This window comes from Spodoptera frugiperda, chromosome 29 (assembly GCF_023101765.2).
Source record: "Spodoptera frugiperda isolate SF20-4 chromosome 29, AGI-APGP_CSIRO_Sfru_2.0, whole genome shotgun sequence".
NCBI classification, from domain to species: domain Eukaryota; kingdom Metazoa; phylum Arthropoda; class Insecta; order Lepidoptera; family Noctuidae; genus Spodoptera; species Spodoptera frugiperda.
The window spans coordinates 10,966,656-10,992,738 of record NC_064240.1 but is presented as its reverse complement, the minus strand read 5'-3'; the positions used below and the strand labels follow the sequence as shown (position 1 = coordinate 10,992,738).

The 26,083-nt window shown below is 32.9% G+C and overlaps 1 protein-coding gene across 1 annotated transcript; it reads right to left on the bottom strand.

Moving 5' to 3' along the window:
- Positions 1 to 524: 524 nt before the first annotated feature.
- Positions 525 to 26,083, bottom strand: LOC118268628 (carbonic anhydrase 6). Its single transcript, XM_035583183.2, has 10 exons — positions 25,848 to 26,083; positions 19,812 to 19,871; positions 19,515 to 19,624; positions 18,880 to 18,981; positions 16,641 to 16,719; positions 16,206 to 16,226; positions 11,832 to 11,999; positions 9,448 to 9,695; positions 4,626 to 4,835; positions 525 to 967 (listed from the first exon to the last, which is right to left on the bottom strand). The coding sequence occupies exons 1-10, from the start codon at positions 25,921 to 25,923 to the stop codon at positions 863 to 865; spliced, it is 1,179 nt and encodes a 392-aa protein (XP_035439076.1). The 5' UTR covers positions 25,924 to 26,083; the 3' UTR covers positions 525 to 862.

Below are 26,083 nucleotides of genomic sequence, written 5' to 3'. Positions count from 1 at the left end.
TCCATCACCTGTACTCCGCGCTGCAATTCCCATTAAACTTTCATACGATCGATATTGACCGTTCACATACTGATTGATTCTGTCCATGTAGTACTTAGTATATTTTTCAAACTAACTTTTATTTTAAAATTGAAATAGTGACTTTTATTATTCTAATTTTGTGATTTTGCAATTAGATGTAATTTGTTGTAACAAGTCGAGACTCGAGGTAGACTCGAACTTAGGTTCAAATATCGACTATGAAACTATGTATTATTTTGGTTACAAGAACACTAAAAGTGACAACTGATTTCCACTTTTATGTTACAAGCTCCTATTATTACTACAAACATACATAAATATTAGATCACAACAAAACATCTATTGAAATATTTTCTTTACCAAATTGTATAGAACGAAACAATTTTTATTATCTTTATTGAGAAAAATATTTAGAATGTTTATGATATCAAGGAAAATATTTGGAGGAAGATATTGCGTTAAAAATATTAATGTTATGTAAAAAAAATATAATGAAAACGACAAAGAAACGAAAAGATATATTCTTATTCTAAAAACTTAGAAGTTACAAAAGAAAAAAATGTTTTTTAATCATTTTTGTAATACTGAAAGAAACAAAACAAAACCATGAATAGTACAGAATAAGGTATCTTTTCACACGTGAGAGCTAATCGTGAGAGCTTTCGATACAAATGAGTCAACTCGACCAGTAACTCTTCTGCGTTGCAGGACTCCGATTGCTTACCATCAGGTAAGCCGTCTGATCGTTTGCCCATACACAAATCTTGGCATGCTTGACATTCATTTGTATGTGAGAAAGCAAAGTCTAGCAATTGAGACCGACATCTTCTTACTCCCTCACTCATTTGAAATAATACACTTTTCTGTCATTCAACGGTTGAATAGAACGGAAAGACATTTGTTGTGGTGCTGACTGTGTCTTCATGAGGATCTCTTCCACCGCTTCCTGGAACAAACATATTAACATTATCTTAAGGGTGATTTTCCATCAGGAGTGCTATCTAGTTAGGCTGCAAAGATGTAATAGCTGAGCTGTGAAACTATGTGACCGTTTCCACTAATACTAAGCTATTTATGTAGCTGTGCGAGTAAGATGTGTTATGAATATGCGCCACCACAAAGTAACTGCTAGGTGTTGTGTTCTGTACAGAGCTACATCTATAGCACACATCCATAGCAGGCGTCCAGAGCGCGCATCTTTCAACTTATCTTCGTTGAACTCGTTTCCACCAGTGCTAAGCGATGTGCACCAATGAGTGGTAGCACATCTCTGATGGAAAAGAAAAATTAATGGACGGCTAAATATTCTAGTAAACTCAAGGTCAACGTCATCTCCTATATATCATTTTCCACGTATGGGTACTGTATAATAACAGCGATTATATTTGTTTCTTCATGATTCATGAGGAGAAAATTTCTGACATTTGAGATTTTTTTACTCTAGTTAACAAGTGCTGTTTGTACCACCAAATCCGATTATAAGACTGATTGATGTCAAAATATTAAATAATACTGGGTTTCCCAATTTTTTTATCTGTAGATACTATGATCATCTTATTACAATAACATCTTTGCTAAATACGTCATGGAATCTTATCAAAATCTTATGTTATCAATCGTTAAAAGACAAAGAATGTTATTCAATACACAGTAAGTTTATTTTTATTTTACTCTGAGATGTTATAGGTATTTTACGTTGAGTATTATTGATAAAATAGTAATGATATAATACAAGTGGTGTCCTACAATGGACATAGATATTATATAATAGACAGAAGTAATTGACCGTGGTTTATTGTTTGTTGTAAAAGGTATGATGCGGGTTAAGAAAATGACAAATATTCTATTTAGCCCGTCAGTTAAGTAATGCAAAAATATTATACACGTATTTTTTTGTATTGTCGTATAAGATAACGATACTTAGATATTATTATAATAAAAAATGTCATCTACCCAATTAAAGTAATGAAAACCACGTAAATTAATAGCCACATTTAATTTCCTCAGAAAAAAAGGGTGTCGATGTAGTATGAAGTGTGATGAATTTTATTGTGAAATACATAATAATATTAATGTGTGAGAATTTCTAATAGATTGGGATTCATTTGGGATGGCTGTTTATTCTGCAATTTTTTTATTTTTCGCATGCAATTCTGTATACAATCGTCACTTTAACTATTTAGAATTTTAGCACTGAAAATAACGATGGGTAAAACCTTCAGCTTTCCCTGGTACACCAGGGATTGTTACAGCAATTGAGGGACCACAAGATCAAACAAAGCAGTCATTTAAACAGATACCATTTTTATTCCAAACGCTTTCTGAATTCAAAACATTGGAAATACATTTGGACAATAGTCTAGGAGCTACAGCCAGTAAATCTTTTTTTTATTGTCACTTGGGTGCAATTTGCATGACACTGGCTGCTGTACAACATAAATTAAGTTTAACAGTCCGGGCTAGAAGACTGTCAGTGGTTTAAAAAGTTCAGTTCACTCGCTGTGGTGTAAACACGGTTTGAATTTGTGGGGAGAATTTTGTTGTAATTGGCTCTCAAAAGACAAAACGATTTATGTTAAATCTACTATCCCCCAAGTTCGATGACCTTCCTGATCGGGAGCTGCGGAATACCTAGCGGGTTTACCGGGGCTCTGGCTCAGAAAGCAGGAGTAGGAACGGGGTGGTTTTTAGTCAGTAAGAGTCTGACACTCCCTCCTGTCTCGCCCAAGTCGGGAGGCCATTGGATGATTTTACACCTCAAAAAAAAACTTTGATGACCGTGCAATAGTTGTAATCAATATTGACTATAATATGGTTTTGGTTCACTAAAATCATATATGCATATTATTACGTCGATTCTCTATTTGTACTCGCAGTTCCAAACCGCTAAATCCTATTATTTTGTGACTAAATAAGTACGAATTATTTGTTCGCTAAAATTAAATTTATATCAAATACGTAGATATCACAGCAAAATGACAATAATGAGTATCCACATGAACAGGCAACGGCTGCTAATGCTGGATCATGAATCACTGTCATGCCAACGACCCGCGAACATTAATAAATCAATATGTATCCTCTACACCTACTAATTTCATGTATAAAATGTTGTATAGTTTTAAATTGGAACGTCATGCCTTTTATCCCTGAAGGGGTAAGTAAAGGTGCACATTACGGCACATTACTACACCATAAATTTAACATTAAGAGCGCTGTTCCACCAGTGATGTGCTATGGCTACGTTGCTGTGGATGGGTTTGACTTCCACCAATCATTTTCATTGATGTACATAGTTTAGTACTGGTGGAAATGGACTCGGCTAAGCTATATTTTTATATGGAAAAAATGCGTGCTTACTATCGATTCATCGTATACTCGAGCTGCGCATCTTTCTCGTGCAGCTTAGTATCAGAGGAAACAGTCATATAAAATTTCACAGCATAGCTATATCTTTGTATCATAGCTACATAACTCATCTCTGGCGAAAAAGCACCCTAGTTATAGTTTTTATTATCTAATCCGCAAAAGATCCACAAAGATCCACATCGTGCGATGACTCATAACATAACTAAGTTTTATTTTAGTTTAAAAGAATAAAAGCATAGCGAAGCACATTTACCCTACAATTTTCAATCTAAATAGATCTTAAAAACTTTTATTTTAGACTCACGAGTGTACGTCATATTAAACAGACACAAGTTAAAAAATATTGGCCAAAAATAGGTTTTCAATATTTATTTTAATATATAGTTTTTTGTGTACAAAATTCTGACAGTTTTCATCTTACGTTGTTGGCAGATGGTGCATTCGACCTTGATAATTTATGACTCTGTCTAGGTCGTTAGACGGTGATTTAGATATAGAATCTCATGTTCAAACGAAACGACATATTTACGAGGACCCCTAGCATTACAGCTTGTCTTCGTAACAAGATCATAATTAGATAAAGGGACTGTAAAATGTAGATTAAGATATTTCAAGGCTAGAGAGTCTGAGACTAACTTTTATAATAAACAACATTAAATTACTAAAATGTCTAATATTTACTTATTAACTGTTGAAACGCTATCCTACTACCTATTTGGATGATAAATGTTACTGAGGTAAATATTTTAAATTATTAAGGTAATAGAATTCCCAAAGCTGAACTTTATACAAAAGGGGTGTAATGGCTGCCTACCAGTGTAGGTAAGAGTATATCACACTTGGTAAAATAGCAACACAATCAGTAAAATAACGATATTTATTATTTGTAGCCGTGATTGTTCCACTGCAGAGCAATGGTCTCCCTACCCTTTTTCCACTCCTCTTTGTGCAGAGTTTCTGGATAGAGAGTAGTGAAAATAATAATGAGCGATCGTATCTGAAGGCCCATTAGTTTGCCAGTCACCCCTTGCTTGTTTATCCTTATGTAATCAATGTCAGGGGGCAGGCTCCACAGTATTCCATAGTTTTCACTTAGATTAAAATTGTTCAACGAGCCTATGCGAGTTGGCTTCAGCTTCTACGCCTTTTAAAGGTCCGGGACCCGGTGGTCCCATGAATGAAACAGAACAATCAAAACAATATTATATTTAGCTACTTAAAGACTTAATACTTACTCTCATGACAGACAGAGCCCTTCCTCTAACGAGCCAGAGAACAGACTCGGTGCAAGGCGGAGTGGACATGGAACCTTGGTAGCAAACGTACTCTTTGAAGGGAGGATTGAAGTAACTGAGAGGTTTCTTTTTAATTGTAACATTGCGATAACGCACTGACTTCGATACTTTTAATATTTCTATTAATCCCTTGTGTGAGTAGTTTGAATACTGGAAAAAATAATAAAGGATTTGGTTAGTTAATACTGTTTTGTAATTTTATATTTAATCGAAGATTTTTAATAGTCTTAATAGATTCTTAATACATAAAAGGATTTAATAGATATGAGACAAAGCTGGACAGCCGATAAATAATTTGTTGTGGGAGGCCTATGTTCCGATGTCAATGTATATGCAAGTCTTGTGGCAGATATGATGACGATGATGATGAAATCTGCAGAAGATTAGAATAGATATGCATTATACACCATGAGACTCGAGCCTTACCTAATAGGTAAATGTAAATTAACAAGTAATAGGGATGATGACGAAGTATAAAAAATTTAAATCTATTTAGTCCGTCAGTTAGTTCATGAAAAAATATTAAAGACGTATTTTTTATTTACACATACAAAATAAAAAAATACGTCTTTAATATTTCATTACACACGACATTTTCATTACGACATACGTCTCATTCGTTTTATCTCAATGAGATATAATCAAAATTTAGAAATGGGAGTAAATACATATTTTCTATGTATAAAACATAAGTAGAAGTGATGTCACGCGATATTTCAAATCAATATAATATCTTCGTTTCAAAAGTATTTATTTCCATAAAAAATAAAATAAAAAAAAACATGGCTAATGTTTTAAAACAATCTACAAGACGGACATTAAAATAAAAACTAGTCATCTATCCTATTATTACACATCTCCGGAGGGTAAAGAAGCGTAAAGTTATTGCTATCGTATTACCCGAACATATTGGGTTTATTAAACTCTGAAAACCTTGAACCTAGAATATCTTTTGACGCAGACGAGAGTAAACGATACATTTTATGACCCAGTGTTTAGGATCTGAAAACAAAGGGTCTATCTTTATATATATAATTCTTCTGTACGTGTGTATGTCACTGAACTCCTCTTAAACGACTAGACCGATTTCGATAAAACTGTTTGTGTGTATTCAAGAGGATCCGAGAATGGTTTAGATTCACAATTTTGTCCGCTGGACAAAGTTTTTTTAATTAGTTTTTAATTTATTAGTAGTTGTTGATTTTGGAATGTTTTACATTGGATCCGACAGACGGCGCTACCATCGCAGTGTCAAATATTAATGACGTTAGATATTGTCATAAAATTTGAATAACAATTTTCATCAAAAAGGTCCAGAATGTTTTAGCTTATTAAAAAAAGTTTAAAATTTTCAAATTAAAGACGTGTAGACAGGACAACGTCTGTCGGGTCCGCTAGTACCAATATACGGCTTATGGGCTTTTATCTGCGGATCCTTATTTTACTGAGCTATTATGCAGAAACTATAGAAACTCATGTCATGTCGGCTCCAGTTTATTTACGCTAAATCGGGGTATGTGTATGTTAACATTGATAGTTGTCTCTGTAACTGAGTTGAACAATTATCTTTTCTCGACACATTTTTAACAGCTTTTTCAAACTCAACTTCTGTTCAGTTTGCTATTAGCTAGCAAAAGTCAATAATATATTCTTGGTTGGTTTTATAGAAAACAAATTTACACCCCGTAGTTAATACAACTTATTTTTTCTCAGTTATGTTATGGAGGGTCGTACAAAAGTTGAAAGTTTTTTACCCTACTACTTATATAGTTATTAACGTACCATTTAACCATCTTCTAAAGTATTTGCATACCCTGTGTGACCTACTGCAAAGGATAATTCTTAAGTCAAGGCCGCGACATTTGTGTAACCAGTATTTTCCATTACAATTTACTTTGTTCATTACTGTGAAACCAAAGTCTGCACTAAGACAGCACTCTGCGGTTCAGTCTGAAATTATTTCTATTGAGAAGTGAAATTAAACCATCTTTCTATCATCCAACCCATATTTTATCCATTTCTATTGAGAAAGCTGTAGTATTTTTACTTTTGTAAATAATAAATTTTCGAATAATGTTGACATAATTTTACCACAATTCTAAGTGAACACATTTGATTGAATAATGAAAAAGTTTATTATTATAATTGTGTAGCTAGGAATAATTATTAATCTAAACTAACACATTATTGTTAATAATTAATAATTGTGTTACATAAACTTCTTGGTCAAATTAACTAGCGAGACAAATCTTATTTCGATCGTAGTTAAACAAACAACATTTTTTACGTGAAACTTAGAATGGTCATCATTAAAATATGTACTTACTTAACTGCCGTACTCAGAGTCAATATTTAATAATTATTTAAAATATTCCTTAGTGACAATTATGCTTCGAAAATAATTCCTAAGGAATGGCTTAAATAAACAATGACTGTGAGTTAAACAAACATAACTAAACGTCTTAATCCACAAAATAATGAACAAAGCTGTCTATATTCACAGTAAAACCCACTACTACAAAACCGTTCAAATAAATAAAGGACGTGATTTCACGTTGGGTATATCAATTAATCAACCATTCAAATGAAAACGCTTTGAATAATACACTATGAATGCCTGAATACGTCTTTGCGTTGCATTTTAAAGGTAAGTGCAATGACCCTTTACAATGAAAAGACTCAGCATTCAAATATTCGGCATTATGTTAAGTCAAAGCCATTGTTGACAATATTTTATCCTGCTCAGCTCTTATTTATCCGCAGTAAGCCACAATAACGACTAGGTACTGAATGACTCCTTAGCAAAAGAGAATATTACGATTTTAAGCTAAATTTAACGCGAAAATGGGAAAATTGCTGCATTGCTCCCGAGAAAATCTATTGAGTAAGAGGAACAGGGCTCGATTGGAGATTATTGTATTTATAAATTCCCTCGTGTTGTATTGAAAAATCATTTTAAGCGAGTTTCTTTCCAAGAATTTTCTCGATCTTTGTGGAATGTCTTCGCTACCAGTACTATTGAAGAAAATTATGCGTCTGGCTCTGGGATTCAGGAAATATTCTTGGATTTTTCAATAATAGAAACTATTTTGTTGTCGTATATTTTTGTTTATATAGCAAGTCTCATTTCCTATCACATTTTGACAGAATATTAAGCAATATTGAAGAGAGAAAATAGCTTGAAGTATTTTTCGATGAAGAGAGCCATGCTTCGGTATAGACCAGCTCAGCCGGAGTGCCTCATAAACAACCGGTAGCTTGCAACAAAGCTTAATTATTATTATGTTTAGCCATGTGAGTGCGACCGAATGCTAAACACAAGCAAGGGCGAGGTTTCTTTAGTGTCATGATTGTCCATAAGTGGAAGTGATTGCTTAACATCAAATGATCCGTCTACTCTCTTTCCAGTGTATACAATTATTTGAGTGCAATGCCCCTAACACCACACTGTTAGTGTAACAATAAACAAATTCTTTTTCCACTTCATCAAATGCTGCCAACTTTGAAAGACTATTTACGAGTAAACTGTGATAAATTTGGGAATTTTGTTAAACCTAGCTATTTATTTTGGTAAGTGGTGTTAATGTCCTATGAAAAGATATAGTTCATTAATTTAACGTAATTAATATTAGGATTAAATTGTCTCGTATTTAAGTAGACAAAAATCCACAATCGATGCTGTTGATTTTTCTTCAATGAAAAATAAAATGTTTAATACTTTATTGTATTGGTTTCGATTCACTAAACACTATTTTTACTATCGTACTACACCTTAGATACGTCCTTCAATGCCAAAATTGGACGGACGGGTTACTAGGGCTACAGCTCCAAGCAGGAGCCCACAGCCCGAAAACCACTCCTTTCCTATTTCTGTAGAAAAGGAGTGGCTTTAAGCCAGTAAGAGTCTGACATTCGCCCTCACTAAAGAGGTAGAAATCTTTGGATGATTCCCTCTCTCAAAAAAGGCATGATAAAGATTATTTTAAACTACAAAATAGCTGTCCACGTAGCTTTAAATATCAACAGAGATTATCCAAAATGACACAAACTTTGAAACATCTAAAGGTCACTAAGTAAATTATGGCGTAATCCCCCCAAAGCTTTTTTCAATCCAATTTTAATTGTAAGAGTATTTCACCTTTGTTAGACAGGTTTCAAGATAAAAGAGCCATTAAAAAGGATAGATTGATCCGATCCAAATAAGATAAGGGTGGGAAAAAACGAAGATTTGATTAGGCAGCTTAATTATTTTTAAAAAAGTTTTAGTGTTTTCTGTCAAACAAATTATAAACCTGTTCCTTTCCAATTTGTTATTGTTTTGTCTGTTTAATCTTAGCTAGTTGACAGCTGTTTTAAGATAGCAAAGTTTTGAATATAAAAATAAATGATGTTTAGGCTTTCATTCATTTAGTAACATGCCTTTTTTAAATGGGAAAATCATCCACCTCCCGTCTTGGGTAAGGCGAGAGGAAGTGTCAGACTTTTACTTACTAAAACCCACCCTGTTACTACTTCTGTTTTGAGTTGTAAACTTTTCTTTGGTCAACTACTATTGTCACTAAAGTTTTCAACAACAATTTTCTGTCAATGGCTAATGAAAATCCTATTGTAATATGACTCATTTTAGATTTAGTACTTCACAGTGAAGATATGATTATTTAAAATTATGCACAAATTGAATAACAACTGTCTAAAGTCAAATATATTAGGACTTCATCATCATCGTCATCATCATCATCAGCTTATAACAACTTAGACTTACCTTATACATATTAGCAACTGCAAGAAATGCTTGTGGATCGCTAGGAGATGCCTCCAGAGCGTGTTCGAGGTCCCTATACTCAGCTGACACATAGAATGCTTGAGTTTCTACGGGGTATTGAAGGCCTCCTACTGTATGTTCTGCCGGCATATGGAGCGTGAGGGAGTGGAACAGGTACCGCCGACTATGGGCTGCACCTCCGTAGATCAGAGGACGCTGCTCGCTTTTCCATTCACCGAAAAGCATTACTAGGAGAGGAAGAGAGGATAGGAGTAAGTGTTAGATAGGTAGTTTACAGTTTCTAAAGTTAATTATTAATAGAGTAGTAAGCTGAGTATGAAATAAAAAAAATAATATTACTCTGTCAGTTAGTTAATTAAAAAATATTAGATAGGTACGTATTTTATTTTTATTTTGTCATAATTATTGTAAGGCTACATAGTGTGTGGATGAATGATTATGAGAAAGATCAGCTACATTATCTATTATTACCAGGGGAGACATTGGTAACCGTCTTTTTCCAGTTATAAAATAAACAAGGTATAAGCTGTATAAACAAGAAATTATTTACTAAACGTCAGAGGTGACAAGCTGAGTTGAATCTAGAAAACGACTGTTTTAGGGATTACATTACGTTAGTCGAAAAAAAGAAATGAATAATAAGTAATCTGCTCGTAACATTTTAACATTCAGCTAATCAAACATAAACAAATAATAATAACATGGTAACAGAACTCAAGACTAAAAAAAAACTCATTGGAATTCATGAATCGGATTTAATTAATTACGCAATGTTTCAGAATGTTTCACACCTCAAAACGTTCCATCTACTGTCTTATTTTTCATGTTTTTACAACCAAAACACGAAGGCATTGGAGTTGAAAAATCCTGATTTATATCTTTCAATTTTCTTGTTCCGCGTCCTTTTGTTCGTTGACCTCCTGTTTAATTGCGCGGAATTTATGTGAAAAATAAGGGAAACTTTTATAGCATTTTTAAGATATTTATTTGGAACAAAATATTGCTATTCAATGAATTTTTGTGAGAATTTTCTATTGAACTGAGGCGTCGTGGTGCCATAAAATGTCTTTGAGAGTCGACTTCTAAACAAAGTATATAGGTAGTCAATATTCATTGATCTCGGGATTGTCATTTATGTATTCGGCTTATTGTATTGATTATTATCTTTGCTTATGTCTGCTTTTCCACCAGAGATGTTCTATGCCACTTTGTTGTAGATGCGTTTGGCTTCCACTAATCATATTCATTGGTACAAATAGCATAGCACTGGTGGAAACGGACTCAGCTAAGCTATGTTTTTTATATGGAAAGATGCGTATTATGCATGTGTGGTACGGATGGCTTCTCTTCTATCGATACTTCGGGTACTCCAGCTGCCCATTTTCTTTGTAAAGTTATGTTAGTATCAGTGGTCACATAGTTTCAGAGCTTAGCTATTACATCTTCGTAACATAACTACATAGCACATCTCTGGCGGAAAAGCACTCTAAATATCTGATAAAAACAAACACTGTGCAATGATAGATAATAAACTATCAAACCAATTTCAAAATATTGACCACAGACTAATTAACAACATCAAACTATTCTGAAATGGAAATCCGCATTTCTACGAATCATAAAGCTAAACTCGTGGACAGATAGATAAATTGTTATTTTAACAAATCCGTTTGAAAATTATTCCACGATAGTTATAACAACGTAGTATTTAAATCTAAGTTCGTAGAAATTTCACAGGAATATAGGACTACAATGAGTATTATTAGAGTTCAGATCCCAATTAGTATTATTTTCGTCATCGTTAAGGAAAGATATCCATCGCTGAACAAATGTCTCTCCCTAGTACATCACTAAAACATTAGCTTGTGAAATCAGAAGAGATTCTATTCAGAATTGATTATTACTTGGCATAAAATCCTTGCACCCGCTGGTATATTTTCTGTGCACCATCCAAGGGTCAGAAAGACAGAAAATGCCAATGGCATAAATGTATTTGAAATGTGTATAAAGCTTTTCCGTACCGATTTCCCACGCTTAGAGAAATCCCATTTAGCCATCTTAGTGCTCTCCTACACGCCTTACTATATTATAAATATCAAGTTTCAGCTTCCTAGGAATTCAAAGATATTTGGCTGTGTATTGTATGTCAGTCAGTCACTCATTATAAGAGGAAAAGTTATTATATATACACCAGCTGTTACATTTTATCACCTGCCAATTTATTTTTTATTTCAAAAATTAATGGAATTCATACTTAACTCACAAAAAAAATGGAAAATGTTAAAAAAACAGGCTTATACAGATTTACTTAAATACTACAATGATGTAGGTGAAAATAAAGATGGAAGAATATAAAAACTAACCTCGTTTACCATCATTCATCAAGGTCATTTTTTGTGCCTCTACGTCGTAGTTTTGAAAAAGTAGTGATCTTGCACCTCTTGCCTTTATAAGGCCAGCTACCGGCAAATCTACGGGAGACTGGGATTTTCCACCACAGTCTGGGAACGCAGTTGTCCATTTTGCTTGAGCTAGAAAATTATTGAACCGTAAGCTATAATACAGTTTAAGACTAGTCTAATCTATCTAATATCTAATAAATCTATATCTCTGTAGAAAAACGTGACGAGGCAATAATTTTTTTAGTTTCATGTAGGATGTGAACGAAACGTTCCCAAACTCTACCAACAAGAGATGGATAAAAATAGTTTTATAAAAAAAAAAATTAAAGAATTCGTTTTGAAAGTATTTTAATTGAAATAAGTATTTTAACTTGACTTTATTTTATGTAATAATAGTTGTAATGAACTGATTAAGGGCGATGTTGCATAAATAACACAAAAACTAAAACGATTAAAATTATAAAAACAAAATGTACAGATTTTGCGAGAGAGTTCCGTTTACACCACTTTGTGAGAAAAAATCATTTCATGAACTACGCGATGACAGACAACGCACTACATATTTGTGTTAACTACTGACATTTAGTATATATTTGAAATTCGTTAAATATAGAGGTACTCGTATGTAAAAACAAACCCAACTAGAAGAAAAAAATCAAAAGTCCGAACAATTTCGTGTTTTATTTACAAAAGCAAACCGGCCAACTCAAGACCGTCTGTCTTCAAGTATTCATTAGATCAAGTTTAAAGAAAACAGCAACCTAAGAAGAGGTAATTAGGTTTGTTTTCCAGCATTTACGGTACGGTGTTTTAAGAAAATCTGAGATAAACTTAGGAAATCGACAAAAACAACAACAGACTAAGTGAATCAAAAGCTTGAGGAATGTAAAGGAGATTTCCACGGTAAGGAATGTTATTTGTACGTTCTTACAATTGTCTGTATATTTCTCTGTTTACTTTTTTTTCCAATTATTTTCAAAGGTCAAGAAGAAAGCAATTAAGTAAAATGAGCCAAATGAGTTGAATTGTCATTTGACGAGGTAGCGTGGTATCACGCCTACGTTACGACAAAGGGTCAGGTAGTGACGTAAAATCCACGCCCACGAGATTTATTTTTAAATTTAAGTCACAGTCATGACAAGGGTTTTCAATTGACAAAATAAGTAATATGCAATGTAGTTGAGTCACAAATAAATTATTTCGACTTTTTAATACTATACGATATTCAATAATAATCATAATTTTATTCTTAGATTTGATGATCTACTTAATTTTCAAGAAATAAGTCAGCTACTTGACTTAAAAATCTGATGACGTCGTAACGCACTATCTCATACAAAAATCCATATTTTTTTGACGTTTCGAAAAAAGTATTGAATTTGACTAGTAAAGAATTAGTCTATTAAAACTAAATAAAGAATCAAAACAGGGCTTCGAAATCGACATTTTGAAACAGTACGATGAAATAATCGACATATTCACCAGATTTCACGTATAGAAAGTGGCCTTCATTAGTCTCAAAAATGGAGCTTTCAGTGTTGTACTTTGATATTGCCATTTAAGATTTTAATTGCCCCTATCTCTCCTGTTCTTAGTGGAAAATTTTCCAGAGTTACATTTACATGGCAACTTTACGAACGACTGCGTACTGAACTAACCTATTTACAAATGCTACGTGACTCGCACGCCTACTATCACTTAAGAACTTATTATGTAAACGGCTCAGTAAAATCTACGACGCAAAAGGGAAACACAAATTTCAAATGGCCTAATTAAGATATTTTTACATTCTACATTTTACTCCTAACTGTTTTATTTGTTGACGTTCTTAGATTGTTTTAAAAAAGGATAGCTATGAAATATGTATTGTATTTGTCTTTTTGTTATAAGAGATCGAAATTCGAAAAAATCTATATATTAATACGTGATGCAAAAACTTTGGACCGCTTTTTACGAAAATTGCGCGGACGTAGGAGCATAAAATTTGGTACACTTATAGTTTATGTGTAGGAGAAGTACAGAACGCTAATATTTTTCAAAAATAACGCTTATAAAGTACATTAAATCAATAAATAAAACATTACACACACATGCATAGTATCTGATCGTATTTGACAAAACGTCAAAATCGATAGACATTGCGATGATATTCTCACGTCTCATATGAAAAGAGTTTGTTTGAGTTTGAGTTAAATAAAAATTATCCTTGAACGTATGTTATGTGGTATTGTAAATTAAATCGTATATGGTTGAATTTCGACCACTAGGCGACCACTAGTTAGCTTCTAATATCTCAATATTTTTACTATCATGACAAGTGAATGCAAATCTATACATATAATAAAATCGTAGAAAAGTGCTGTCTGTACATTGAAAATAAAAATAAAAAAAATAACAGGGGTTATTGTTATGTCGATGTCGAACCCAAAAATGTAATTAACTTTTTTTTTGTCTGTTTGTCTGTTTGTCTGTTTGTCTGTTTGTCTGTTTGTCTGTTCGTCTGTGCGCGCTAATCTCAGAAACGGCTGATCCGAGTTGGATGCGGTTTTCACGAATATATTGTGGGATGCTTAAATTTACATTTAGTGTTTGTTTCATGTCAATCGGTTCATAAATAAAAAAGTTATGTCAAATTAAAGAATCACGTCGAACATTCTATGCTTATACCATTACTCTCCGCAACTATTTGACGGATTTGGTTGAAATTTGGTACAGATATAGTTTAGAACCTTAGAAAGGACATAGATATATTTTTATTTCAAAAATCAAAAAATAAAAATAAAATAAAAATAAAATAAAAATAAAAACAAAATAAAAATAAAAATAAAAATAAAATGAAAATAAAATAAAATAAAATAAAATAAAATAAAATAAAAATAAAAATAAAATAAAAATAAAAATAAAATAAAAATAAAATAAAAATAAAAATAAAATAAAATAAAAATAAAAATAAAAATAAAATAAAAATAAAAATAAAATAAAAATAAAATAAAAATAAAATAAAAATAAAATAAAAATAAAATAAAAATAAAATAAAAATAAAATAAAAATAAAACAAAAATAAAATAAAAATAAAATAAAAATATAATAAAAATAAAATAAAAATAAAACAAAAATAAAATAAAAATAAAATAAAAATAAAATAAAAATAAAATAAAAATAAAAAAAATAAAATAAAAAATAAATTTATTCCGGACATACAGCGCCATCTAGCGTTCAATTTCGTACTTATAGTACGGACGGGCTGTTCCTATACTCCGTAGATAGATGGCGTTGATCGCGCAATGGTGTAAAAATTACAATTGTTCAGTTCATGTTATTGTTTTAATTCATTGGAAATTTGTTTTTACAAAATAGTAAAAAGCAATGAAAAATATAACATAATACAACTTTTAGTACAAAGAAAACGCTCTAACGGAGTATAGATAATTCTATGTCGATCGTTACACGACTTCGGTTCATGTTATTGTTTTAATTCATCGAAAAAAAGTTAACAAATAGTAAAAAGGTATGAAAAAAATTATATCAATATAATTAAACTTTTAGTACAAAGAAAATGCCCGAACGGAGTATAAATAAATAATCCAAGTTGTCTTTATCCTCGATAGATGGCGTTGGGATCGAAATAGATTGCGCTATGGTTTTGTTACAATTATTTGGTTGGGTATCGGCCGAGCGCTTCGGTACTATTGTAGAAAATGTGTATTATCAGTCGTATGATTATTTGTCTGTAGTGGTCCTGCTGTTTCGTATATTCTAAATTGGTTTCGTTGTATTTGTCAATTAATAAGTTTATTTGTTGGGTTTTCCTGGTTTTCTGGTTTAACTTTTTAACGTAGGTTTAGTTTGATATCGATTATTAGTAGTTACTGTAGTTAGTTTTTTTAATAAAATTGTAAGTCTAATTTATAAATTAATTAGATTAGATTTAAGTCGTTTCTTTTAAATTATTTAGTTTAAGCTTGGTTATTATAGCATAGAGGATAGGTTGTAATATAGTTTCTTTTTTAATTGTTATAAATTCGTAATTCGTAGCTTTCTTTAGTTTTAAGTTAATTTAAGTCCGTTTTTAAACTATTTTTTCAATGCCCTAAGTGAGTATACATCTATTAAATTCAAACGCAGAGCTCATTATGTTGATTTTTGAAGAGTTCCCTGGAATATCTTCCACATCTCATTTTTGAAGAGATCCCGCGAGATCGGGAACTATGTGGTTAAAACCAAAAATTTGCCGGAAGTCACTATTCCACGCGAACGAAGTCGCGGGCAAAAGCTAGTACTTAATATTTTTTGTAAAACAAAATTGTAAGATTTTGTAAAAGAAACTAAACTTACTTGTGTAATCCCAATACAAAGCTGTAATAAAGAAAATCGTCATTTAGTAGTTTTAAAAAATCCCATACCTAATAACATTTAAATTTATACTGACGATTTTAAATTTTCAGAACATTATAATCGTAAAACATTTTAATTCTTAACAAGACTTAAATTAAAAACGAAAATTAGTAGGTAATCAACTTTTTTAAGTAAAGAATTGCAATAAAATCGTAGGCTGCGCGACGTCGTTACGTCCGTGCATGCTGCTCACGAGGAAGAGTCCCTCTGTGACTCGATACTAGTAGAGCTTTCCTCGATATGTTTACATGAGTAAACCGTTGTTTTAAGTTTCCATACGATTTTTATAATCATATATTATGATGATTTTTGATAATAATGTTTTGAAAAAAAAAACAATATTTAGAATAGAAGTGAAACAAAATAAATCATTACCCATCGGTGGTGGTGTCATCAAATCCATAGCAGCTTTTTCATCATATTCCACTTCCTCTCGAGGTTTTTTTCTTAGAATCTGTGGAATAAAAATAAACGTTACATAAATATACTCTGCATAATCATGACTTTGTCCTAATATACAGCAGCTATGAGCTAAGAACAGGGGCGTAGCTATCGCCGTATCTATAATTGACGTGCGTAGGCCTACAAACTTCCCAATAATTATTTTTATTTCAAAAATTACAAAAGTCCAAATAATCAATTCTTTCTTTTTTTTTTTGCGTAAAGCATGCGTTAAAAAGTCAACAGCAGTGACTTTAGGAAATTTTACGTTATTGGATGATTTTTCCACTTCAAAAAAAAAACCCCTAAACAATTTTTTATTCAGGTCCCCGCTAAAACACGCTACGCTACTGGCTAAGCATAAGGCCATTTAACCAGTATACACGTTTAAATTACCAAAGAATCCAGCACTTAACTATCATACTTTGAAAGCAGGAAGTGTAATCTCCCCCTTATTAAAACCTACTGAAACTCCAAAGCGTTGTACGTTATTACGTATCATGAAATTCTTCGCTGAATTTTCAGAAACCTTTACTGAAAATAGAAGCGAATTTTTTAAGGCTCCTATTAATATAAAGTGACCTTCCTTTTGTGGTATTTTCAAAATGTAAACACCTAATGAGTCTCTTGAGAAAGATTGTGTAAAGAGTTGAATATGATGTAGAATTCAGTAAAACGTTGAATAAAATGACTATAGAATATTTTACAGGTTTAAATAAGTACTTTGTTAGTAAGAAATAATGGCTTGTCTCTGGAGTTCTTCCTTTGATCTAACATCATTAACTTATTTAAAAAGCTAAGCAGTGAGCATTATCAACCGTGCAATTCTTGGTTTTTGAAAAAGACGTTGCCCTGCATTAGGATATTCTCCTGTATCGTAGGTGCATTTACAAACTCTAATTGCTAAAACACATTATGCCCAGACTCGAAACAATAATTTGAGGATAACACAAACAGTTGCTCCGTATCGTACCAGTTGCATGGCAGCCGGTTGCCCAGCCACTGCACTAACCGTTCAGTCAAGACATATAGAACCTGTATCTGAAAATAGCTTTTCAAACTATAATAGATAGGATTAGGTGGTGGCAACCACCTAAACGTAAACTGTTCTTAATTCGTGTGTTTGTTGTTAAATTAAAGTAGTAAAGATACAGAAAAAATTTATTATTTCAACGGAAAGATATGGTAGATAAAAAAATGCTGGTAGAAAATAAATGTAAGCTTTTTTCATAAGTTTCTTGTCCTGGTTTTATTAACGAAACGAAATTCATTACAAAATTGAGCAATGATACTGAAAATCAAGAAGCAGACTGTCGGGTAGTTAAGACGAAATTTACAACAATTGCTATCCCTATGCAATTGCTATCCCAACAACCGCTATTACTAGCGTAGTTACGCTAGCATAGCAGGGATAGCAATTGGCAAAATATGTAGCTGTAACTACAGCTACAGCTAAATATTTCACACTCTAATGCCTCCCGTCCCGACTAGCCACTCGGTTTTTTACTAAATCCATCGCTTCGTATTCACAGCCATCGCAAAGTTTACATAAACTAATAATACAACTGTCTTTATGTACTCAACATGTTTACAATTTAAGAAATGTTTCTAGTGCAACATTTTGGGCGAGACTTTTTAAATTGCTGCCTTTACAAAAAAAAAAATACTGTAAGAAACTGCACTACAGAAGTATTTATTGAATTAAATGAAACTAGCTTATGCATACAAATTTTTGGTTATAAATATTTTTTATTATGTGGTCGAAGCGGTATTTTGCAGGTGTTTTTAAGGGTGGAAAATCATCCAATGACTTTTCCCGCCATGGGCGAGGCGAGATAGCGTCAGATTCTTACTGACTAAAAACCACCCCATTCCTACTCCTGATTTTCAAGTCAGAGCCTCGGTAAAGCCGCTAGGCAGTGCGCAGCTCCGGGTTATTTTGCAGCTGCTTTCTAGATTCGAAAGACCTAAGACTACCTCTTCGTATTACTCTACACATTAGAGTGCAAGATTCTGATAGGGATTGTTGATTAAAGGAGTCAAGTAAATGATTATCAAAATAAAAAATATCCTCACTGATTTGGAGAAAAGTAAACATCACTATACCAAAAAAAGACATAGTATAAATCAGTAGCAGTATGTAATAACGAAACTAAATTAACAGTGTACTTACTAAATCTCGTGGACATCTTATTTGGTCTTCGGGAGGTTCCTCATCTATAGAGTTGCGGTCTGGAAAATGCGTTGGAAAATGGAATACCCAAATAGTTTTTGGCTGCAAACAAGACGAAAGTTTAGATTAGGTATTTATTTGATAGCTAATGCCAATATTTAATCTGGATACTCGTATCACAGGACTCCTATCGAAGCTCTCTCTCAATTAAAAATTCTACGTCGTCCTTGGTATGATCGACATGAGTACCAAAGTCCATGTTTTTAAGTATCTAAATTCTATTCAAAATTAGCAAACCCTGTAAAATTTGTTTCGCCGTGAAAATGTTTATGCGTATACTTGTTATTTTCTTTCTTACATAAAAACCTTTTTCTAACAGTAAACCCAACAAAAAGAATTTGCAAAATCGGTTCAGCTGTTCTCGAGATTTACGCTCATGATGAAGAGTCCCTCTGTGACTCGAAACTAATAGAGCTTTTCTCCATTGATGTACGTGAGTAAACCGTAATTTTTTAGGTTATTTATCTCATGTCTCACGATATTTATTAAAAAAAAATATCTTTTTATTTTTATATTATAGATTCAGTTTATTACCCCAAATCAAGAGTTTCTTTTAAGTTATGTTATGAACTTACTCTCCCAAACTTAATACGATCCCTAGCTTCGTTATCGAGTTGTCTCTGAATATCGTCTGCATCGTCAAACAGTGTGTTTGTTCTAAAACTCGTCTGATCTTGTAATTGTCCTGTTAACAAAATAAAATGGCTAGAGTATTTACTAACCTTTATAGTACACAATAAGTTTTGTAGAATCTTTAATGATTACTTAAATTATTTTATACTGAAAACAATTGCTAAGGATTTGGTTAAAAGTAACCATTAAATGACTGAGTATGGCGGTTAGTGTGAGGGCGCGTTTAAACCACCTCTTACCTGTATGATTGGTGAAAACAAAAATGTCCTCAAGCGTCACCTTCCTTAGCTTAGGGGTTCCTGAAATTTTAAGAAAGGTTCGTAAAAAAATGGTATTACCTGACATTAATAAATTAACGAACTATAGAAATAAGATGAACTAGCTTTTGCTTCGCTTGGCTCGCGTTCTCTTCATCTTAATCTTTTCTAAGGATATGCCTACGTCACAACATCTACCTGCATGCCAAATTTCAGCCCGATCCCTACAGTGGTTTGATAGTCAGTCACTTTTAAGCTATATAATATATTATGTAGATAGATATTTTTGAGGTTACAAATTGTTCTAAGTTAGCAAGTCTTAAATATAAGTCGAATATTGTCAATTTCTCTGATATTTCATCAATTTATTTTACATCCCGTAATGAATAATTTGATTTATGATAATCAGAAACAGAATGACATATTTTATTCATACAAACTTTGACTATTACTGAATTTTTATTACGTAATAATTTCAACGTAGGAGTTTGGAAAATTCCACAAGGAATTATTTATTGAGTAATAGAAGAGTGATTATTAAAGGAAACTCTCGGTTTTGATCGTAAAATAAAACCTGAAATTATTTCTACCGCCGAGAGTAAATTGACGATAAAAAGGGGGTAAACTTCAATATAACGTTACATTTTATTACAAAACCAGTGTAATATTACACAATGTTTACAAAAAAGATTTATATTTATTGGTGTTATTACACTGTCGGAAATAACGACCGGAGTAATGGATTAAGGTCAACAAGATTTAGCCTGTTGTGTTGATGCAAATTTAATTGCTTCAAGAAACAAGATAATATTGAAAATGTTTGGAAACACACCTTTTTTAATACTTTTATAAATCCTCTTCTTAGTATACCGGTTTTACAAGTCCAGATTAAAGGTACAAGTTGGAAGCGGGCGACATGAGGCAGCAGCAGACGACGTGATGTCGTTTCAACGACTTGACGTGGAACAACCACGACAAGTCGTTAAGACCCATCACAACCGTCATGATTTAAAACATCATCGTCATGACATCTGCCGTTTGGCGACGCGTTGCTAGCTTCATGTCGTTAACTACGGAGGTCATTTCATAGAAATGCATAGAAAGAATGTTGGAAACCAGAAGTGCCGGTGCGTCACGTGACCCACTGCTATCTTATATCGCCCGCTTCCAACTCATCCTTTTCACTACAATCAATACCAACTAAAATTGCTATGATATTTCCATTTGCTCTGTTTGAAGTCCAATTTGGATGACAAAGGCTTGTTAGAATCAATGACCTGACAATTTTCCAGAAGGTTGAATGTTCAAGATGATGATGATAGTATTTCCAAAATTACTTTTAACGGAAGCTAGAAAGTTACCCTTTGACCAACCCTTACGAAAAATAAAAAAGGCGTTTCATTTCATATTGATGTATCAGTCAACCGTACATTACCATGATCACCATGGCGAGATAAATAAAAGAAAAGTATCAAATGATTTGTAGTTTCCGCTCCACATAGTCCAAAAAGGATATTTATTGAACTTAACGTTACTATGATAGCTGGGTCCGAATCTTTATTATGGAGGACGCCCTGTATAATAGCCGTTTGGAAACAGTTTGTATAATGAAATCTATGTACAGATAAAATTGACTAATATTTTTCTTTAGAAAATCTCCTAATATTGAATGGTCTTGATATCCAATATCTCATATTTCTAGTTTAGTGATAAACGTGACTTATTGGCTGGAGTGTTAATTTTTCTACTTCGATTATTATATAGAGTAAGTGCTGCTATTACGTAGCGAAGTATTACTGGAGAGGGCTTAGTACGAGTTTGATTTACGTTTAGCTATATCAAAACGTTACCTCGTTCGGCGCTCTGATTGGTTGGTTCAATGGAGCAGGCCTATCCGAGCACCTAACGTTGTAGCGTGTGGTAGCGTTTTTCTGTATACAATTAATCAACGACGATGTAATACCTAAGCTGTGAAATTATGTTATTATGCCGTTTCCATCGATACTAGCTTTGTAACTGTGCGAGGAAGACGCACAGCGTGAGTATGCCGTGTATCGACAGTAGAGCAGCCATCCATAGCACACATCTTTCCATATAAAAACATAGCTCAGCTGAGTCCGTTTCCCAATGCTTAGCTATGTGTACCGATGAATATGATTGGTGGATGCCAAACGCATCCACAGCAAAGTAGCTTAGCACATCTCTGGTACAAAAGCATCCTCAAGCTGGCCAACTATGCTGTAATACTTGAGAATTTCATTTTGGTAAGAACAAGCGTACCTCGTTTCAAAGCTGCATAAACATGTAGCTACTCCTGTAATATCAGAGGAGCTATGAAAATTTTGCGACGAAAGTTATTTTGTTGATGGTATTACATATCTTATTTTTATAGAGTGTTAGCTTATGAAAGAAACTTGTAAAGTACTGATATTGGAATGGAATTCTAAAGTATTGAATATAGCTACTTAATGCTGAAGCTTACGATTACTAGAGCACAAACTAACCAATAGCGAGACTCCCTGACGTTACCTAGATATTCAACAAAAGTAACAAAAATATAATTCTGCGAACCTAATATATGGATAGTGACAATTTCTATGAGACATGATTTTATTCAAATTCATTGTGTATTTTATTGATTTTGTATTAAGTAAGATTTTTTATTGATATTAACTACGAGTGTTGTATACATGTGTAAGTGTGTCTGTATGTGTGTGTGTAATAAACACTTATACATCTATAAGTGTTTATTACTCTAAACTTAAAATTATATGTATGCTGTGGTCACCTATAATTGTAAATACAAATAAGCCTCAGGTATTTTGTATGTTACTGTTATTTTCATTATGCAATATTACTTTATTTATGTTGGTGACACTAAATAAATAAATAAAAGTGAGAAATTCACAGCAATGTTGTGAAAAATGTAACATGTTTTAATGAAAAATGAAGTGTATTTAAATAAATAAAAGAAAAGCCAACATAATCTTGTGGTAAACAAACCTGAATTACGGTAACTTCTTCACGTAATCAATTACTCATGTATCATAGGTATTCAAAGGCTCAAAAGCCCAATCAACGCCCAACAAACATAATAATTAAGCCTTAATAAGATAAGAATTGAGCTCAATTTCAATTGAACGCTGAGGGTAATAACATACGGCAATTTTAAATGCTAATAAGTAAGTTTTGAAGTCAAAACACGAAACTAATAGATACCTAAATAGTAAAGGAGAACGTTGGAGAATCGAATTCTATAACTTTTGATTGGTTATACCGAACGTTCCAGAATGTGGTTATAAATGCAAATTATGATAATCAATTTGATAATCAAAAATTGTAGAAAATATTATGTTCATAGGAGCTAAGTAAGTACGCATATCCACCAGAAATGTGTTATATAGTTATACTACGAAGATGCAATAGCTAAGCTAAGCAACTGTAAAACTATATGACCGTTTTCACTGATACTAAGCTATGTAGCTGTGCGAGTAAGATGTGCTATGAAGATACGCCGCCGCAAAGTAGCTGTGTGAGGAAGATGCGCAGCTCAAGTATGCGATAAAGTAATACCTTAAAAAACAGGTAAAGTAATATAATTTATTAAGTAATATTCTAAAACCAGACAGGTTTTCAGTCTCAAATAAAAACTCTCATTTAAATTTCAAATTCCACTATTCCAATAAATCAAAATTTCGCGTTATTATCTGGGCATGTGAGCAAGCTGAAACGTTGTGTAGTTGGCAATTGTTGGCAACCCTCCAACCATGTGACCCAGTAGATATATGAATATCTGGTATTACAACCACTAAGTACTACTTTTGACTATCCGAACATTTTAATGTAATGTGACTTGTAAATTATTGTCGTGATTTTAAGAGCGCCCCTAGAGTTTGTAATTGGAGGAGGTCAATGTTCAACAGAGGACGTCTTGTGGCTGATATTATGATGATGATCATGACTAGCGTGTGTCTGGCGGCGTGGGTGAAGGCTATGACTGTGTGAAGGCGCTCTAAGATAAAAACAGACTACTCTTTTTTTGAGGGAGCAAAAAAAAGACTATTGAATGATTTCATATCCCGCCTTGAGCGAGGCGAGAGTATCAGATTCTTATTGACTAAAAACCACCCCGTTCCTATTTCTGCTTTTCGAGCCGGAGCCTTAGTTACTCGCTAGGCTGTCCACAGCTCCGGAACAGCCAACCCTATGAGCTACATTCTTGCACAATGTACCATTCATTTTATGACAAACGGAATGGCAGAGCAAACACTAAACTTATTGTTTAAATCTCTAACTGCAAATAAAATTTTGCTAAAGGCTAATCCTCCACCAGAGTCCATAGTCGTTGATTATAGTAGAAAGACAATTGACCATTCAGTATTTAATTTATTAAAAAAAAACATGAAAATATATCAGTCACTTCGAAATTAGAATACAATTACGCATTCAATAAAGCCAACCAATCCAGCCGCAGATAAAGCCGGGAAATCGATTAATTTCAACAAAGTAATCAATACGAGACCAACGGCATCGGAATTTGAAGTGGACAAATTGATAGCACGTTTGGGTATTAGAACGCTAAACACGCGCTAGTAGCTAATGGAATTCATCATTTCATGGAACAATTTCATACGGATATAAGTTAACGTGATAAATTAACCGCTTAGGACGAGTGGTCGATCATCCGTGTATTAGGGAATTGTAAATGTATTCATAATCTCTGCTGACTTCGCGATTTATTAAACACAAACAGACATGACGAGTCTTTTTTTATAAAATGCACCAATGGTAAGCGATCAGCGCCGCCCATAGACACTCGCAACACCAGATATGTCACAGTTGCGTTGCCGGCCTTTTGTAAGTAAATATTTATAGATTATCAAAAGTGAGAGAGAGAAACTCAAATTAATCAGTTGACTAGTTCCAAATACATAATCAAAGTATTATCTACTTCCAGAATTGGAATTCCGTAAAAAAATCACAATAGGTACCTACTAGTCTTACGATCTTTCAAAAATCTCACTTCAACTGTTCAATACAACTAGAGAAGAACAAATTCTAAAGGTTATATTAAAGTCGTGATGACATAAAAAGACGTATTAAAGTAAGCCTATAGGTGTAGGTAATAAAGTAAGTCTTCTGAGAAGGTTGTTAAAACGCTGGGTAGTGTGGGCGTATGATCACTATCGCACGACCTGCTTTTCATTTGCAAAAAATGAGTAATATATGAATCTCTGTTTAAAACATAATGTAATATGTTAGGTCTAAAAATATTTAAGGTCATGCGTTGAGTTGTAAGCGTTAGGCTTGGTAAAAAAGTAGATACATACATAAATACATTAATACATTTTTATAAAGTTGTATCGCAAAAAGTGTGGAAACTCAAACGCTTGGGTAAGGATGCTTTTCTACTAGAGATGTGCTATGCTACGTAGAAGTAATAGCTGAGCTGTGAAATTATGTGAAAGTATTTTCTTTAATTGTAACCCCAATGGGATAAAATAGGGGATGAAACTTTGTGTGAAATTTTGACAATTTTAAACTGATCGGGCTAAGACTTTGCATGCATAAAGCTACTATGACCTAAGATAGGATTTTTATAAATTCCATTAATAATAATACTTAACGCAAACAAAACCATGGGCAAAAGCTAATACCTTATTAGCAAAATGAACATAATTCATAATCCACGTCATGTTGACGGAACGAAGTTTGAGATCACGTTTCCGTAGCTTCCCTACAAACTAAAACACAGCCTTCAAACTACGTGTGTTTTGTGAAGTTATCCGCTTCACGTACTAAAACGTATAATATGATAATGTTATGCAACTAAACCGCTATATTATCTACTTGACTTACTACTTAATTAGATTAACAAGCGACTAAGCGAGGCATAACATTTTCTATGCAACATGAAGACCTAACACGTTCTAAAATTTATTCAACACATGAAATAATTCCTCGTTTTACATGCAAATTCTGTTAACATGAATTGAAAAATCAATCAGCTACAAATACCTGTGTATCCAGAAACCCGAATGTGTAGAATCAGTAAATACCATAACGTAACATTTGATATCCTTTTTTGATACATATAATATAATATCTAACAATCCCGGTCACGAGGCCAATAAAAAAATCAATTTAAACATATAAATTAATATCTGGTTCGTTGATTTTTTCATTCGTCGATCACAAAATACATAAAACGATTTGACAGTTGAATAACCTCGAAATTGTTACGTTTTTTTTAA

Excerpts from the sequence above, each read along its gene's own strand:
- LOC118268628 (XM_035583183.2), bottom strand. The coding sequence starts at position 25,923 with ATGTATCAAAAAAGGATATCAAATGTTACGTTATGGTATTTACTGATT. Across the intron at positions 19,872-25,847 it reads TCGGGTTTCTGGATACACAG|GAACCCCTAAGCTAAGGAAG; the intron begins GTATTTGTAGCT and ends TTAAAATTTCAG. Across the intron at positions 12,000-16,205 it reads TTTGTATTGGGATTACACAA|CTCAAGCAAAATGGACAACT; the intron begins GTAAGTTTAGTT and ends ATAATTTTCTAG.